This window comes from Chelonia mydas, chromosome 18 (genome assembly GCF_015237465.2).
Source record: "Chelonia mydas isolate rCheMyd1 chromosome 18, rCheMyd1.pri.v2, whole genome shotgun sequence".
Taxonomy (NCBI): Eukaryota; Metazoa; Chordata; order Testudines; family Cheloniidae; genus Chelonia; species Chelonia mydas.
The window spans coordinates 15805090-15819319 of record NC_051258.2 but is presented as its reverse complement, the minus strand read 5'-3'; the positions used below and the strand labels follow the sequence as shown (position 1 = coordinate 15819319).

General features: G+C 50.6%; 1 protein-coding gene across 1 annotated transcript; it reads right to left on the bottom strand.

Annotated features, from left to right (window-relative positions):
• Positions 1-522: 522 nt before the first annotated feature.
• On the bottom strand, positions 523-9706 carry TAS1R3 (taste 1 receptor member 3). The gene is made up of 6 exons (XM_037881140.2): positions 9318-9706; positions 6837-7137; positions 4740-5519; positions 2999-3202; positions 2585-2705; positions 523-1620 (listed from the first exon to the last, which is right to left on the bottom strand). The coding sequence occupies exons 1-6, from the start codon at positions 9518-9520 to the stop codon at positions 710-712; spliced, it is 2520 nt and encodes an 839-aa protein (XP_037737068.1). The 5' UTR covers positions 9521-9706; the 3' UTR covers positions 523-709.
• Between the last annotated feature and the right edge of the window lie 4524 nt (positions 9707-14230).

Sequence of the window (14230 nt, the reverse complement as noted above, 5' to 3'; positions counted from 1 at the left end):
CAATTCCTGGGCCATAACTATTTTTTTCCCCTACCGTTGAGTTGGAATTGGAAACTCACCAGTTGACACTCGAGGGGTTCTGAGCATCTGCTTCTTCCATGAGAGCAAGTCCTCTCCTCACCCACCCCATGCTATCCCTTCTTTCTGTGGCCCCTCCTGCATTTCCATGCTCTGGTCAGGACCGGAAATGGATGTACAGAAATAGCATGAGAGAAGCAGGCCGTCTTTTATTTCTGCCCTGACTAGAACCGGGAAATCCTGGAAATCTTTTGAGGGAGCTGGGTCTGGTGAGGTTCCCAGCTCAGATGTGCAGATCCGACAGGAACAGATGCTGCAGAGAAGCATCCGAACCTTAGGATGCTTGCTAAATGGAACCTGTGATGTTGCTGGCTTTATGGAGGTGACTGACTGAGCAATGTCTCCCTGTGCTTATTGTTGGCCCAAGAGGATATGGGACCTACTATTATTGTTACCTGGGGCATAGTCTTTTAGTTCAAGCATCAGAACCCTGTGATATTTTTTTTAGCTGGAAAGGTTCTAGTCTTCAGTCTACCAGGTAGGGCTGTGTGTGTATTTTATACAGTAATTGTGTCTTTCGACTGCAGCTCATGGAGTCATTACAAACCAAACCATCCTCGCTAACATTTAAAGCCCTCCCAACTTCTATTTCACAGCAGCCTAGAACAGGTCTGGTTAGCGGGAGTCCTTCTCATGAGGCCCCTCCTTGGTGTAACTGGAAATAAGCCACCGTGTTCCATTCGGGCTTAAACAAAAGGATGTAACATTTTGGGAGGTAGTAGGAGGCCAGGAGCCCCAGCGCACAGAGCAGCCCGCTGCAGATCTGCGCAGCAGGCTGCTGCGTGGGCTGCACCGTGCTATAGGTGGCAACGAAAGCGATCCAAGTAACAAAGTAGGACAGCATGCTAAATGTTATCCCCCGGGCCATGTTGTACCTCTTGGCAGGGGTCTGCACCATGAAAGTGCAGAGGAAACAGATGAATGCCAGGCCGCCAGTGTAGCCGTGGATCATAATGAAGGCGAACCAGGACTGAATCCTACAACCGATCAGAACCTGGGCATGCAGCAGCTTGTAATTGCTCGCCGGGATGGCTGGAACCGAGTAGATGTACCAAAAACAGAGCATGCTCTCAACCAGGCAGGCGATGGCGACAACGAGCCAAGCCCTCTTCTGGGTCACCCAGAGCAGGGAGCTTTTGGGACAGCTTGTGAACTCCGTCAGCAAGACGATCTCCAGTGACTTGACTAAGAAGGTGGAGAAGCAAGCGCTGAGGCCCAGGGCGTAGAAGGGCTGCTGGACCATACAGCTGACAACGCTGGGCTTCCCTATATGCAGGCAGAAGCTGAGGCACGTCAGCAAGAGGCAGAGCAGGGCAAAGATGCTCCTGGTGCCCCCGGACGCCTGCACCAGGGGCGTGTTGAGGCTCTTGAGGAAGAGCACTGCTGACAGGCAGGTCAGCACTGTGGCGAAGAGCATGAGGACCAGCAAGCCGATGACGAGCGGCTCGTCCCAGAAGAGGTACCTCTCGCTGCGGTCGTAACACTTGGTGCTTCGAATAGGTGACCACTGGTGCTCTGGACACTCAGTGCAAAACAAGTCCTCTGAAAACAAGCAATGAGGAGGGGACGTGAGGCTGGGCACGGCTTTGCACGCCGTCTCTCTGGGCTGCAATGACCCTGCCGCAGGCAGCTCGTGATGGCGGGTCACCGGCCCGGGTGAACGGAGCAGCCGATGCAGTTCCTACAGTCGCCGGAAATATGCAAGCATCTTCAGGGTCCCCAGAGCCTGTGACTAGCCAATCTCCTCCCCTGTCCGCCCCCAAACAAGCCCTGTATTTTCTGCTTCTACTCCCCCCATCAGGCAGGCGCCCCTGCTTCCAAAAGACCCTTCAGTTGTGCCACAATGATCATTTCCACCTTCTCACAAAACTAAAAATAAAATCCCGTCACGTCACATGGGCTCGCTCCCGCTGCTTTGGCCCTGCGTTGGCTGTCACCTGAGCCCTTCAGAAGGATGCTGGACAAAGCACTGGAGAATATATGATAGGGAACAATCCTGCACTGGCCAGTAGCAGGGGCAGACCAATAAAGCGAGTGAAAGATGCTCACCCACCCCATGCCACTCGAGCTGCGTACAGGGGCTGCAAAGGTGTCACAAGGTGCTGGGGGGAAATTCCCCCACCATGGGGCTGGCATAACCAACCCCGGCCTGTTCACAAGCGTAGGGGGTACACTGGGAGCAGGCCAAGGGCAGGAGCACATGTCTGCAGCCCATGCCACTACAGAAATGTGGAGCTGTGACTCGGCCCTTTGGAGGCTGCTGTAAATAGAGCAGCCCCAGGGTTGCTCCAGACTTATGGTGGGAGCAGCACTGGCCAGGATCAGGCCAGGCAAAGATGGCTTCAAGTCACCTTTGTCCCTCCTCCCCATGGTCTGCATCTTGTACACCAGGCCTCTCAGAGGAACAGCATAGAATTGGACACCACTTTTCCTTAGAGGAAGTTGTGTGACCCTAAAGTCAGCTGGGATATGGGTTATTCAGACAGTTGCTTTTCCCAAGCCTCACCTCTGGTGCCCTGGTAGGTGTTTTCTTCACAGTCGATACAGTCATAACAGCAGAGGTGGAATCCCTTCACTCTCTTAATCTGCCCTGGTTCACACCGCTGAAAACACGTGGATACAGGCTTCTGGAAGATGAACAAAGCCACAGACATTCAGCAGCAGCAATTTGATGACACTGAACCACACAGGCTGAGTATGGGCACCACTGCCCCATATAGGACCAGAGCTCTGTGTCTGAGTCCCTATACTGCTAAGGAGGACTTTCCTTTAGCTCACACAGCTGGGGTCTGTTTGGGAGCAGGAAGAACTGCTGTAGCCATAAAGTCCTGAGTGGCCACAGCAAACAAGCTGGGTGGGTAGATAGGTGCAGCTTTGTTACTGTGTTGTGATTAGCAGCACCTCTGCCCTCACTCTTTACCTTGTTATCCAGGGTGTGAAACCGAATCTGGGACGTGTCGATGCTTAAGGACCCCCGGTAGTCTCCGACGGATATATACTGGAGGCTGTTTTTCTGCCAGCTCCAAAACATGACGTCGTAGCCCTGGTTGGTGCTATGGAACTGGTTCATCTGGAATGACTGGTTATCAAGGGTGAACCGAAGCGTTTTCATGATGTCCAGCAGCTGCAGAGAAAAGGGGAGAAGGCGCGATTGGCAGTGGGCGGCGGGAGGCTGAGAGACTTTGCCAAGCACTCGCCGATATTGGGTACGTCTGGATTGCAATCGCTGGGTGTGATTGCGGCCCGACCTGACGTAGCAGAGCTAGCTTTCGTCTAGCGAGCTCAGTAAAGCTGTGGCAGCAAGCGCTTCAGCCCAGGCTAACCCCACAAGTAATTGCCCAGGGTTTGGGGTGGGTTTGCGTACAACCCATGCTGAAGCTTGCTGCTGTGGGACCCAAGTTAAATCAATTAAAGCTAACTTGGGTATGTCGGCTTCAGCTACAACCACACCCCATGACTACAGTGTACGGGATTATGTCTACATGGCAGTATTAGCCCAGGTGTCAAACTCAGGCTCAAGGCTAACCCCCCTTCCGGCTACACACACATCACACTAACCCAGGACTCCGATCCAAGGTCCCAGGGCTCCATGAGGATGGAGCCAGGACCCAGGGTTCAAGCCCTATTGCTTTGCAATGTAGACACAGACTCATTTGACTCATGCCCTGGAAGGCCGCCAAAAGTATCCCACAATCCCATGGGCCGACCTTTCTTTGTCCTCTGGATGGTCAAGTTTGGTGGACAGTGACCTTTTCCCACGCTGCTCCACGAACAAAGGGCTAGCGTGGGCCACGTTTTGGGAGGGCGCTAGGAAATCTAGGGTACAGCTGGTTGGCCCCAGGGCTGCATAATACGGTGCTGGTGCTGGAGCCCATATACAGTGATTCCTAGCTGGGGTTACAAATGAGGGTAGACAGCCCTCTCAAGCCCTAGGTTACCAAACCCAGTCTGCTGGCTCAAGTTCTACTAACCCTGGGTTTACATTGCAGGGAGACAGACCTGCTCTGAGTGTGGCAGTGGGCTGGGTATGAATGTCTCATTTTCTGATTGAAATCACTTGTCACCTGGGCAGGCTAAGATAGCAGCCATCAGCTCTCAGGCTTCTGGACATCAGCTGGTAACTGCTGGGCTCAGGAAGGAATCTCCCCTTTTTATAAAGCATTGACTTAGCATTATCCTGGGTGTGGAACTGACTTGGGGACCTGCTGCACGTTTAACGGCCCTTTACTGCAGTGTGGGGTTGAGTTAATAAATACACTGTTCCTTTGTAGATCTCAAAGTACCGCTTTCCCGGTTTTACAGCTGCAGAAACGGGGGCACAACGAGGGCAAGTAACCTGCCTGGAAGTCACCCAGAAGGTCTGTGGCAGAGTCAGGAATAGAATCCAGGTCTCCTGACTCAGAGGCCACTGGACCACATTTTGGCCATTGCCAGAGGCAGGAAACTGGACCTGATGGGCCAATGGCACGATGATCCGTTGTGGCAGATCCTATGCCTGAGTAAAGGAGTTGGTCAGTGTGGCTCAGGTCATGGGCTCATGTCAGGAGACGGCAAGGGGAATTAATCTTAGCATTTGGAAAAGGACCGATGGGAGAAAGCCGGCAGCGTGACAGATGGGTCGGAGTGGAAAAGCTGCTGCTGAGACTCCGTCCCTCGCTCACCTGCCAGGACTTGACAGTCGCTTTGGGGCACCCTTCCGCCGTGCACCCCAGCGCCTGGTGCAGCGCCTGGGCCACGCTGTACACCGCGACGTACACCGCGTAGGTCTGCTGGTTCTCCAGCAAGTGAGAGATGTCGGGCAGGGAGACGTTGTCGCACTGCCTGCACTGTGGGCCAAGCACCGGAGAGTCGGCGTCGCGGCTGTACTCCCAGGAAGCCCGGCAGAAGCTCTCCTGCTGGACGGATGCGAAGAGGTCAGTGACGTAGTCTTGAAAGCCAGGTACAATGCCTCCCTTGATGGTAAAGCCGATGACTGTCCCAATGGTCTGGATGTTAGGGATGGAGGTGACTATGTCAGACATCACCCAGGCTTCAGTGGCAATCCACACCTTCTGGCTGAAGCCATGACTGATCCACAGTTCCAGCAGGGCCTGCACTGGCTTGTCCACGGAGAAGAGGACAATTACATTCACCTGGGTCTCATTGATGTACTTGATTATTTTCTCCAGTTTCTGGTGATCTTGTGGGGCTGATGGGTCAGCAGGAATCAATGCCTCATAGGCTATGCAGATGCCCTGGGCTGTGGCCAAGTTGGAGAAGGTGCCTAGGCCTTCACGGCCATATTCGTTTTCGCTCCCAATGGCCACAATCCAGTTCCATTCAAACTTATTGATTAGCTGCACCAGGGCTTTCGACTGGCTCTTATCACTGGGAACAGTCCGGAAAAAGGATGGGTAATACTCCTCTTGGCTGAGTTTCTCACTGCTGGCTCCGTAGCTAACCTGGAAATGGGGGAGAGACCAGTGTGTCTGGATATGTCTGCACTGGACTGGAGGTATGCAGTGTAGTTGTAGCCGTGTCTGTCCCAGGATATTAGAGAGAGAAGGTGGGGGAGGTCATATCTTTGATTGGACCAGGTTCTGTTGGTGAGAGAGAAGCTTTCAAGCCACCCCGAGCTCAGCTTGAGACTCTCAGCAACAGAAGTTGGCCCAGTCAAAGATATTCCCTCCAACACCTTGTCTGGACTGGAGGTATAATTTCCACCTTGGGCAGACATACCCGCACTAGCTCTGATTGATCTACCATGCTAAAACCAGCAGCGTGGACATGGAAGCGCAGGTTGCGGGCCGAGCTGTCCACCCTGAATACATAACCTAGGATGTCGGATGGGATTGTGCTGGGGGAGGCCAGACCATCCTCCCGCCTGCGCGGCCACAATTGCGCTGCTGTTCGTGGTTCTCTAGCTCGTACAGAGCGAGTGTGCGTACGTCCGCCCACGCCGGAAATTACCTCTCCAGCGTAGATGTACCCTGTGAGACCAAAGCTGGTCCTGGAAAGAACCACTGGGAGCCAGAACCACCGACTCCAGCCTGTCACCCAGTCCCATTACATCTGATAGCGCGGGGTGCCTAAAAGACGGGTTCAGGGTAAAGGCGTAAGAAGGCAGTAGATAGACTGACTGGGGAGACTGCAGACATGAGGATGAAAATCAGTGACTTTCCCCAGTATGTAAACGCCCACTGCTGGTCATTTCCGCGCTCTGCATTTTCACCCTGCCGCCTGTTCAAAGGGGATCCAGTATCAAGAAACTGAGCTTCCCTCTGTAGGCAGAGGGCCTGGGGCCAAGCCCCCTTGATTCCACTGATAGGAATCTAGAGTGCTCAGTACCTCCCAGACGGAGGCCCAAACGCTACCCAGGGAGCAGCGTTTAGACCTATTGGAACAACAGCAGCAACTTGTACAGCAAGGCGGCTTCACTCTCCAGAGCGGTCTGCTGGCACCAGCCAGGGAGCTCGCGTGTGATCAGGAAACACGCAACCCCTCTGTCTTACTTCGATAGCCCTCCATTAGCGCAGTGTCTGAGCCCCACCGTCATGAGTGCATTTATCCACACGCCCCTGAGAGGTAGCCCCATTTTACAGACAGGGGACTGAGGGACAGAGAGACTAAGTAACTCACCATGTCTGTGGTGGATCAGGGAATTGAACCCAGGTCTCCCCAGGCCCAGGCTAGCGCTCTAACCACTAGGCAGTCCTACCTCTCACCCTCTCTGGGCCAAACCCCTATAATGCAAAAGCCGTGATTCTCCAAAGACTTACCTGCGGGATGAGAAAGAAGCCGAAGAGCTTGGCTGTAATCAGAGCGAGGTCTGACACGTAAGGCCCAATCACAGCTGTTACTCGGGTCTGGTAGTCGGTGTAGCTGCAGAGGACTCTGATGCCAGTGCTGCCCTCCCTGGTCAGGAATAACAAGCTGGGCTGTATGACCACCACAGGCTCTAAGCAGGTGTCGTAGATTTCATAGCCCAGTTTTATTCCCGGGAGGAGGGAAGTGGAGTTGTTGATTTTATCGATGGCAAACTTCATCCCTAGAGCCCAGATCAGGCCAGAAGCATATAACCTGCAGGTAGGGGAAACAGCAAAGCAGTGACCTAGAACTGCATGAAGCCAGACTGATCAGTGCCGTTGCAGTAGGGATGAATTTATTCTATGCTCTTTGAGCTCTCGGCAGCCGTGCATTAGCACAGATGTGCAGACCGGTATAGCTGAGCCTGCCTCTAGCAATTCCGGATTCTACAGGAGATGACTTAACTATCAGCAGAGCTTGACTGTAACCAGGACCTTTGTAAGATTTTGTACCTTCTGCCTGAAGATCGCCAAGCACTAATGAATTCAGCTTTGAAGCCCCATTGGGCGGTAGGTAAATATATTCTCTGTATTTCACAGGTGAGGAAACTGAGGTACAGAGCAGGGAAGTGATTCATCCTGTGTCACACACGAGGTCTGTGGCAGAGATGGGATTTGAACCCAGTGCCCTTGACTCCCTATGTGTTAACCACTAGACCATTGTGTGTGGAGTGTGCTGTTGACTTCAGTTCTGTCCTTTACAGTGGATGGGACACAAGGGTCTCTTTTCCACTCCCTGCAAATGGAGGTGTGTATACATATTGCCATTGTGGTCTGGGCTTGTTGGCAGCCTATATCGTCCCTGTAAATGTGACTAATTTGGGAATCTGACAAAGAAATATCAATCGCAAATACACAGGTAAGAGCTAGTGTGCAAGATGAATAAATTCTCTAGCTTGAGCTGAGCGCTGCCTACAGCATTCAGCTACAGAGTAATGACGATTGTAGGACTGTACGCTGGGAGATGGGGCTGACTGCTCTCTGGAGTTGGTGTATGGGCCCCCTGGTGTGCCCCCCCCCCACACACACCATGTTTGATCTGTGTGAGGCTTGCTTCCTCTGAGGCTGGCTTTTCCTGGGAGTTGACTCAAAGCAAAAAGTAATCCAGAACGCCAGATTTCACCCCAAAGCCTGAAGCAATGAACGGCACCCAGGTCAGCTCGTATCTCTGCATGTGGGCTTGTGGAATCTTCTCCAAATTTAAGTGTCCCTTATTAAAATTTCACCCGTTTCACAAAAGTCTGGATTGCCTCTGTGTTCTGAGGCTTTAACACAGCAGGTACTGGCCGAGGAAGAATTTCCTCACTTTTCAGTGATGCCCTTCTTCATGTAGGCTCTAACTCAGCAAAGCACATAAGCACGTTCTTAACTCCCATTGATTTGAATGCCTGCACTTAGAGTTAAAGTGTCTGCTTGGTGGGTCCTGCCCACATGCTCAGGGTCTAACTGAGCGCCATATTTGGGGTCGGGAAGGAATTTTTCCCCAGGTCAGATTGGCAGAGACCCTGGTGGTTTTTCGCCTTCCTCTGCAGCGTGGGACACAGGCCACCTGCAGGTTTAAAGTAGTGTAAATGGTGAATTCTCTGTAACTTGACGTCTTCAAACCCTGATTTGAGGACGTCGGTAACTCAGCCAGAGGTTGGGGGTCTATTACAGGAGTGGGCGGGTGAGGTATCGTCACCTGCAACGTGCAGAGGTCAGACGCAATGATCACGATGGTCCCTTCTGGCCTTAAAGTCTAGGTGCTTAAATGCTTTGCTGAGCAGGGATGGGAACGTGTAAGTGCGTAGGGCCCAATCATGCCAAGTGCTGAGCATCCTCTGCTCTGGCTGAATTTGGTGAGAGTGGAGGGTGCTCATCACCTAGCCGGGATCTTTCTTATCCTGGTTTGTAAGCATCTGCCCCCAGTAGGCCTGGTGAGCTTCCCAGCGGGTTACAAATGCGATAAGAAGCCACCATGCTCTGTCAGCGTCCCATGCACGCTTACAGCCGGTCTAAACCCACAGCGTATTGAAACCATCATGGCAGATGCAGCAGAATCCTTTCCGTGGGAACAGCCAAACAGGCCAGCACCATTAAAATCGCTGACCAAAGTGTGTTTGGAGGTGAGTGGTGGCATCTGATGCTGGAGTGAATAACATCAGCGGGAGAGTGCCGAAGATTTCCCATTCCAGCACCTGCCATCGCCGTGGCAATGCCCTCCGCGCCCCACCTCGCTGGGTACCATAGCGCTCTTTCTTCCGAACTCGCCTCAAATGTCATCCTCTGTGACTAAGACATCAGATTGTTTGCTACATAAAAGCCCCTCTCCCTCTCCCACCCTCTACCCCCGGGGGGGTGACCAAAGTCACTGTATGCCAATTAGGATGATATCCTTGACAGACCCCTTCTTACCTGTCACACACGACGACACTGGGCTCCAGTCGCTCGCTCAGGTTCATGGTATTCATTCCAAAAGGGAATAAGCCTCCCAGGATATAATCACCCGGCTTTTTAAACTGAGCCGACATGCATGTGCGTCCGTGGGCCGCGGAGCTGACAAAACTCAGGTACAGCAGCAGGGCTCTAGCCATGGCTTTGCTCTTCTCAGAGCTCATGCTTCCCAGGAAATTTAAAAAGGCCACAGGGAGCAGGGGGGGAAAGAGAGAGAGAATCTTGTGGTGGCAGGTCCCAAAAAATCTTGTCAAATAGAATTAAAAGAGGTGAGAATGACGCACGCGAATTTGTTTTGCAAAATTCATTAAATAAATAACTCTGTGTTTGGTCCTCGGTAGTCAAATATCCAGCAATGACCTCTGCGTGGGCTCTTCTGCAAACCAGGGGCTTGATCCTGGCTCCCTTCACTCAGTGAGTGGCATGTATTCAGGCCTGGAGTCTCATTGACTTCAGTAGGAAGAGTCTGTATTTGCTTGAGGGAGGCGTGCAGGATCACGTCCCATGCCCTGGAGATGATCCAATTTGACTAAAGTTGCTTTACATGACCTCTTTCACAGCGTGAAATTTGCAGAAACTGTCTCCTGTTTGCAAATTTCCCAGACACCTGGATTTGTGTGTTGTATCAACAACAGCTCTTGATTACTGCAGATCATCTTATCCAGAGTGCCCCTGCGTGGATGTTGTGTTTTATACACTGGCCTGATTGAAGCTCGGTGGTGCGAGTGCTCTGCACTTTTCAGGATCTGGCCTTTTAGTAGAGTAAATGTTTGCTTTCCCCAAACAGTGCCTGCTGCACTTTCTGTTTGGGTAACATAGCCAGATACCACGGTGATGGTCTTATACGAACAGGCCAAGATTTTTCAAAGTGACAAATGATAGTGAGTGCTCAGCTTGAGAGATCACTTGATGATTTGGATCACTTGATGATTCCCTGCTCTGTTCATTCCCTCTGGGGCACCTGGCATTGGCCACTGTCGCAAGTCAGGATGCTGGGCTAGATGGACCTTTGGTCTGATCCAGTCTGGCTGTTCTTATGTGAGAGATCTTAGAGGGCCCTACATTTCAGAAAGTGCTGAGCACACACCCATTGAGATTAGGCTCCTTTCAGGGTAGATTGATTTAAATCACTGATTTTAATCATGATTTAAATCGGCAAGCAGCAAACCTTGATTCAAATAATCGATTTTAGTCTTGTTTTGTATTTGTCGTTTTTAGTTATTTTCCTAAAGAGAGGTTGACTCTCGTTGGTTGGTAACTATTAAAACATGTCGATATCCATATGAGTTAGGCACCTAAATACCTTTGAGGATCTGGACCTCAGGCACTTTTGAACTCAGATTCTATGTAGCTTTCCCATCGTTACAGAGTTAGTGACAGAGCCCTGTTCTTAGGAGTCCTAGTCCAATGTTGTAACCTCAGGACCATCCTTATTCCACACCTGGGTTGATGCTGCTCCACTATAGTTACTTGGTATCAGCCCTTTCTTTATTATGCCCATCTAACCCTAGAGGTTTATAACTCAGCTAAAAATTCTGCTGGAAACAAACAAACAAAAAAGATTCTGGTCCAATCAGCAGCCGGTTCTGTCCTTTCTTCCCCTCCTCCCACGTAAATATCTCGTTCGGTCTGGCAGAAAAAGAAACAGAAATTAGTTGCAGATGAGACGGTAAATATCCTGTAGCTGCTTGCAATAATAAGCCTCAGTGGGGAGCATAAATCATAGCAATCACTGACTGCTCTGCTTTCAGAGGGATCCAATATATTATTTCTTGCCAGGGCTTGATCAGTCATCTTGTGCTGCAGTTAAACAAATTGCAGCTGTGTGGTCCTATGGCACCAGGGTACACAATGTACAGAACTCATCACTGCACTGTGCCTGATGGACCTGCTTTGTGTCTAACGGGAAAGCAAAATTAGCCACACATGGTTCTCTGAACAGCTCATTTGTGGGATTCCCCCACTCCAAGTGTATTTACAGTAGACAGTGTCGCTTTGGATTCTGTCAGTGCTAGAGTGGGGAGATTACAGGAACTGGACACTTTCCAAATACCTGTAAATGTGGGGAAACGGCTCTTATTTATTGGAGGATGGAATGGGGCCTGCAGCTAGTGACGGGACTAGGAATCAGGACTTCTGGGTCCTGTCCATGGCATTGCCACTGACTTAACATATGCTCTGGGAAAAGTCACTTTCTCCTTCTCTGTACTTCAGTTTACCTATTTATAAAACCATTCTAGTCCATCAGAGAGGGCTGTTTCCAAAACCACTCTCATGCTATTTGCAGTGCTTGGTGATTACCCAAAGGAGAGCACTTTTCAGTTCCAAAGAGGGCTGAGCAGGGAAGGCCTTATCAATGTACATTGTACTGCCTGTGATAGATTGGACTATGTTTAGGCCCATCCAATTGGTATAGCCAGGGAATAGAAAAACCAACATTGCTAATTTCTGGTGATTGACAAACTGTCTCCCTGGTGTGTGGGTGAGCTTAGCCATCAATTTCTGCAGGGCATAATCTTTCGGAAAGACCTTCCTAGCAGCCAACAGGCTAGGGAAGAGGGAGGGTAGGAGAGACCCCAAACATGCAAGAGTTGGGAGGCTTTTAGAGGCATGGGGGAACAACAGGGTGGAAGCTTGGGTGGGGAAAAGGAAGGACAGAGTTCCTCTTTTCTTGGAGAAGCCCAGAGGAGGTTGAGGTTTCAAAATTATCAGACTGCAACCAGCCAGAGGAGCCCTCAAGTGGTGTCCAGGGATTGCACGCTGGTTATGCACCCAGCAGCTGGGAGTGGTGGTGGTGGAGGAGTGTGTAGCGTAGGTGATGCTGGGGGCGGGGTACCTGAACTTGCTGGTGGCTCTCCCCCCTTCATCATTCTTATAGGCCTCTTTGGCAAGGTGAATTTTTCAAGCCCAGGATATGGTTCCATCCACTCCAATAGCCTGATCTTGTTCAAATCCATTCTGAATGAATAACTGCACAAGCATCCCCTGCAGATGGGAGCGAGCTCAGGGCCCACTTCCATGTTGATTCTGGAGCAGAGGGTTGTGTGTACATTGGGCTATTTTTCTGCGCTGCATTTTTATCTCCGCTCCCTCAAACATCTTGGCCATCAGGCTGCGAGAATGTCTTGTTTTTCATTTGCTGTCATGGCTCCATTTCGGTGTGAGCAGGGGACTCCTGTATGGGCACTGTCTGTTTCAAAGCACCTGATGTTTCTATCTGAAGATGCTCGTGCACTGCGGGAGGGGCAATGGAATAAGAGCAGTTAGAGCTGGCAAGGACTATGAGATCATCAAGGACAAGGCAGATTCCCGAGATAGGACCCATCAGCTGCCATTATGCGTGATCTTAGCCTCAAAGCAGAGAAGGCGAGGGCCACTCTTTTGCTTGCAAAGAAAGGAAAAGCAGTTGGTACGTAGGTGTATCTGATGGTGTATGTACGGAAACACGCTGGCATTATGGTTTGAGCAGAGAGATGATGTGATATCTGAAGATCCCACGTAGACTGACTGTTTCAGTAGCTGCGTGATGTACTAGTGTTACCAAGGATTTGTTCCGACGCAGGGCGGCGATCGTGCCTATAGGCCCTGGGTGAAGAGGGACGTGTGGAGAACCTGATCCTACACGAGTGAGAGTGTTGCTGGGTGGACTCCATGTTACTCCTGCAAGAGTGAAGTCTGGAGGGGAGTGTATAGCTAAGTGCTGAGGGTCTGGTGCAGAGCACATTGAAATCAATGGAAAGAGCTATTTTTGGTGTAGGATGTATCCCTGCAAAGTCAGTGGGGTTCAAGGGCCCAGAGCAAGCTGCAGGATCAGGCTCCTTAGATAACTGAAAGGGCTTTTTGGATACCCTAAGCTCTTTGTGCACCTTGGGGCGAGGGGGAGAAAAGGAATGGCAATAAAAAAGGTTGCCATAGGTGTTGCAATCTGTGATTTAAAGCTCTGTTCGAGAGGTTCAGGTGAAATAACTTTCCCAAGGTCAGACAGTATGTCAGTGGCAGAACTAGGAATAAAATCCAGGTGTCCTGGCTTCCCATCCCCTGCTCAAACCCCTAAGCCATTCTAGTGTAACAGAACAGATGGCCAAACCTCAAAAGGTTCATTGTTGACAGACATGCAAAAGTTCAGAGGCTTAGCTCACCTTCTTGGGTCCACTGAAATGTCACTCCTCTTTTCAAACAGCCTGAAGCATGGGGACAGGTTTGGCTGGGTATTAACTCTCAAACCAGTTTTAGAGAAAATCATTGGCTGGATTAAAAAACACACCCAGTCACCCTCTTCAGCCTACATTATGTTGGTCCCAGGAAAACTGCTAAAGCAGTGGGTCTTCCCCTTTTCCATCCCAGGACCTGGTGCGATACCGTAAGAATGTTGAGGGTCCCTGTCATCACGTCTAGTCATAAGGAAGAGGAACAAGCAATATGTTGAGAACACATCAAAAATAAGGGCAGACATTATTAGGCATTCTGAATAACTTCTTTAGCATTCCCCTTGACAATACAGCTTGGCTTTGACATGGGAGTGGTGAAATAGTGGCAGAGAAATATAGAATAGTTATTGCTAGAATGTGGAGTAAAACATTAAATGCTGCCATTAAACTCGGTGTTCTCTGGGGACACACTGTGTGCTTCTCGCCCATGACAGATGCGCTTTCCCAGCCTCAGCTCTTCATTCTCTTTGGGACCTATTATTCCTCCATAACCTTTCAAGTTCATCCCCAGGTACTAAATTCATTCTCCAAACTCCTGATTCTTATTTGAGCCTTTTCATCCACAGGTACAGTGACTAATTTTCTAGCTAAAGCGCCACATGTTGCATCTCCTGCTGGTTTTCAAATCACACTGGGACAGGAACCCTCTAACTATGTAAAGGTGAC

Coding starts and splice junctions, on each gene's coding strand:
- TAS1R3 (XM_037881140.2), bottom strand. CDS start 9,520: ATGAGCTCTGAGAAGAGCAAAGCCATGGCTAGAGCCCTGCTGCTGTAC. Junction 7,138..9,317: donor AGTGTCGTCGTGTGTGACAG/GTAAGAAGGGGT, acceptor CCCTACCTGCAG/GTTATATGCTTCTGGCCTGA. Junction 2,706..2,998: donor TTCACACCCTGGATAACAAG/GTAAAGAGTGAG, acceptor TTCATCTTCCAG/AAGCCTGTATCCACGTGTTT.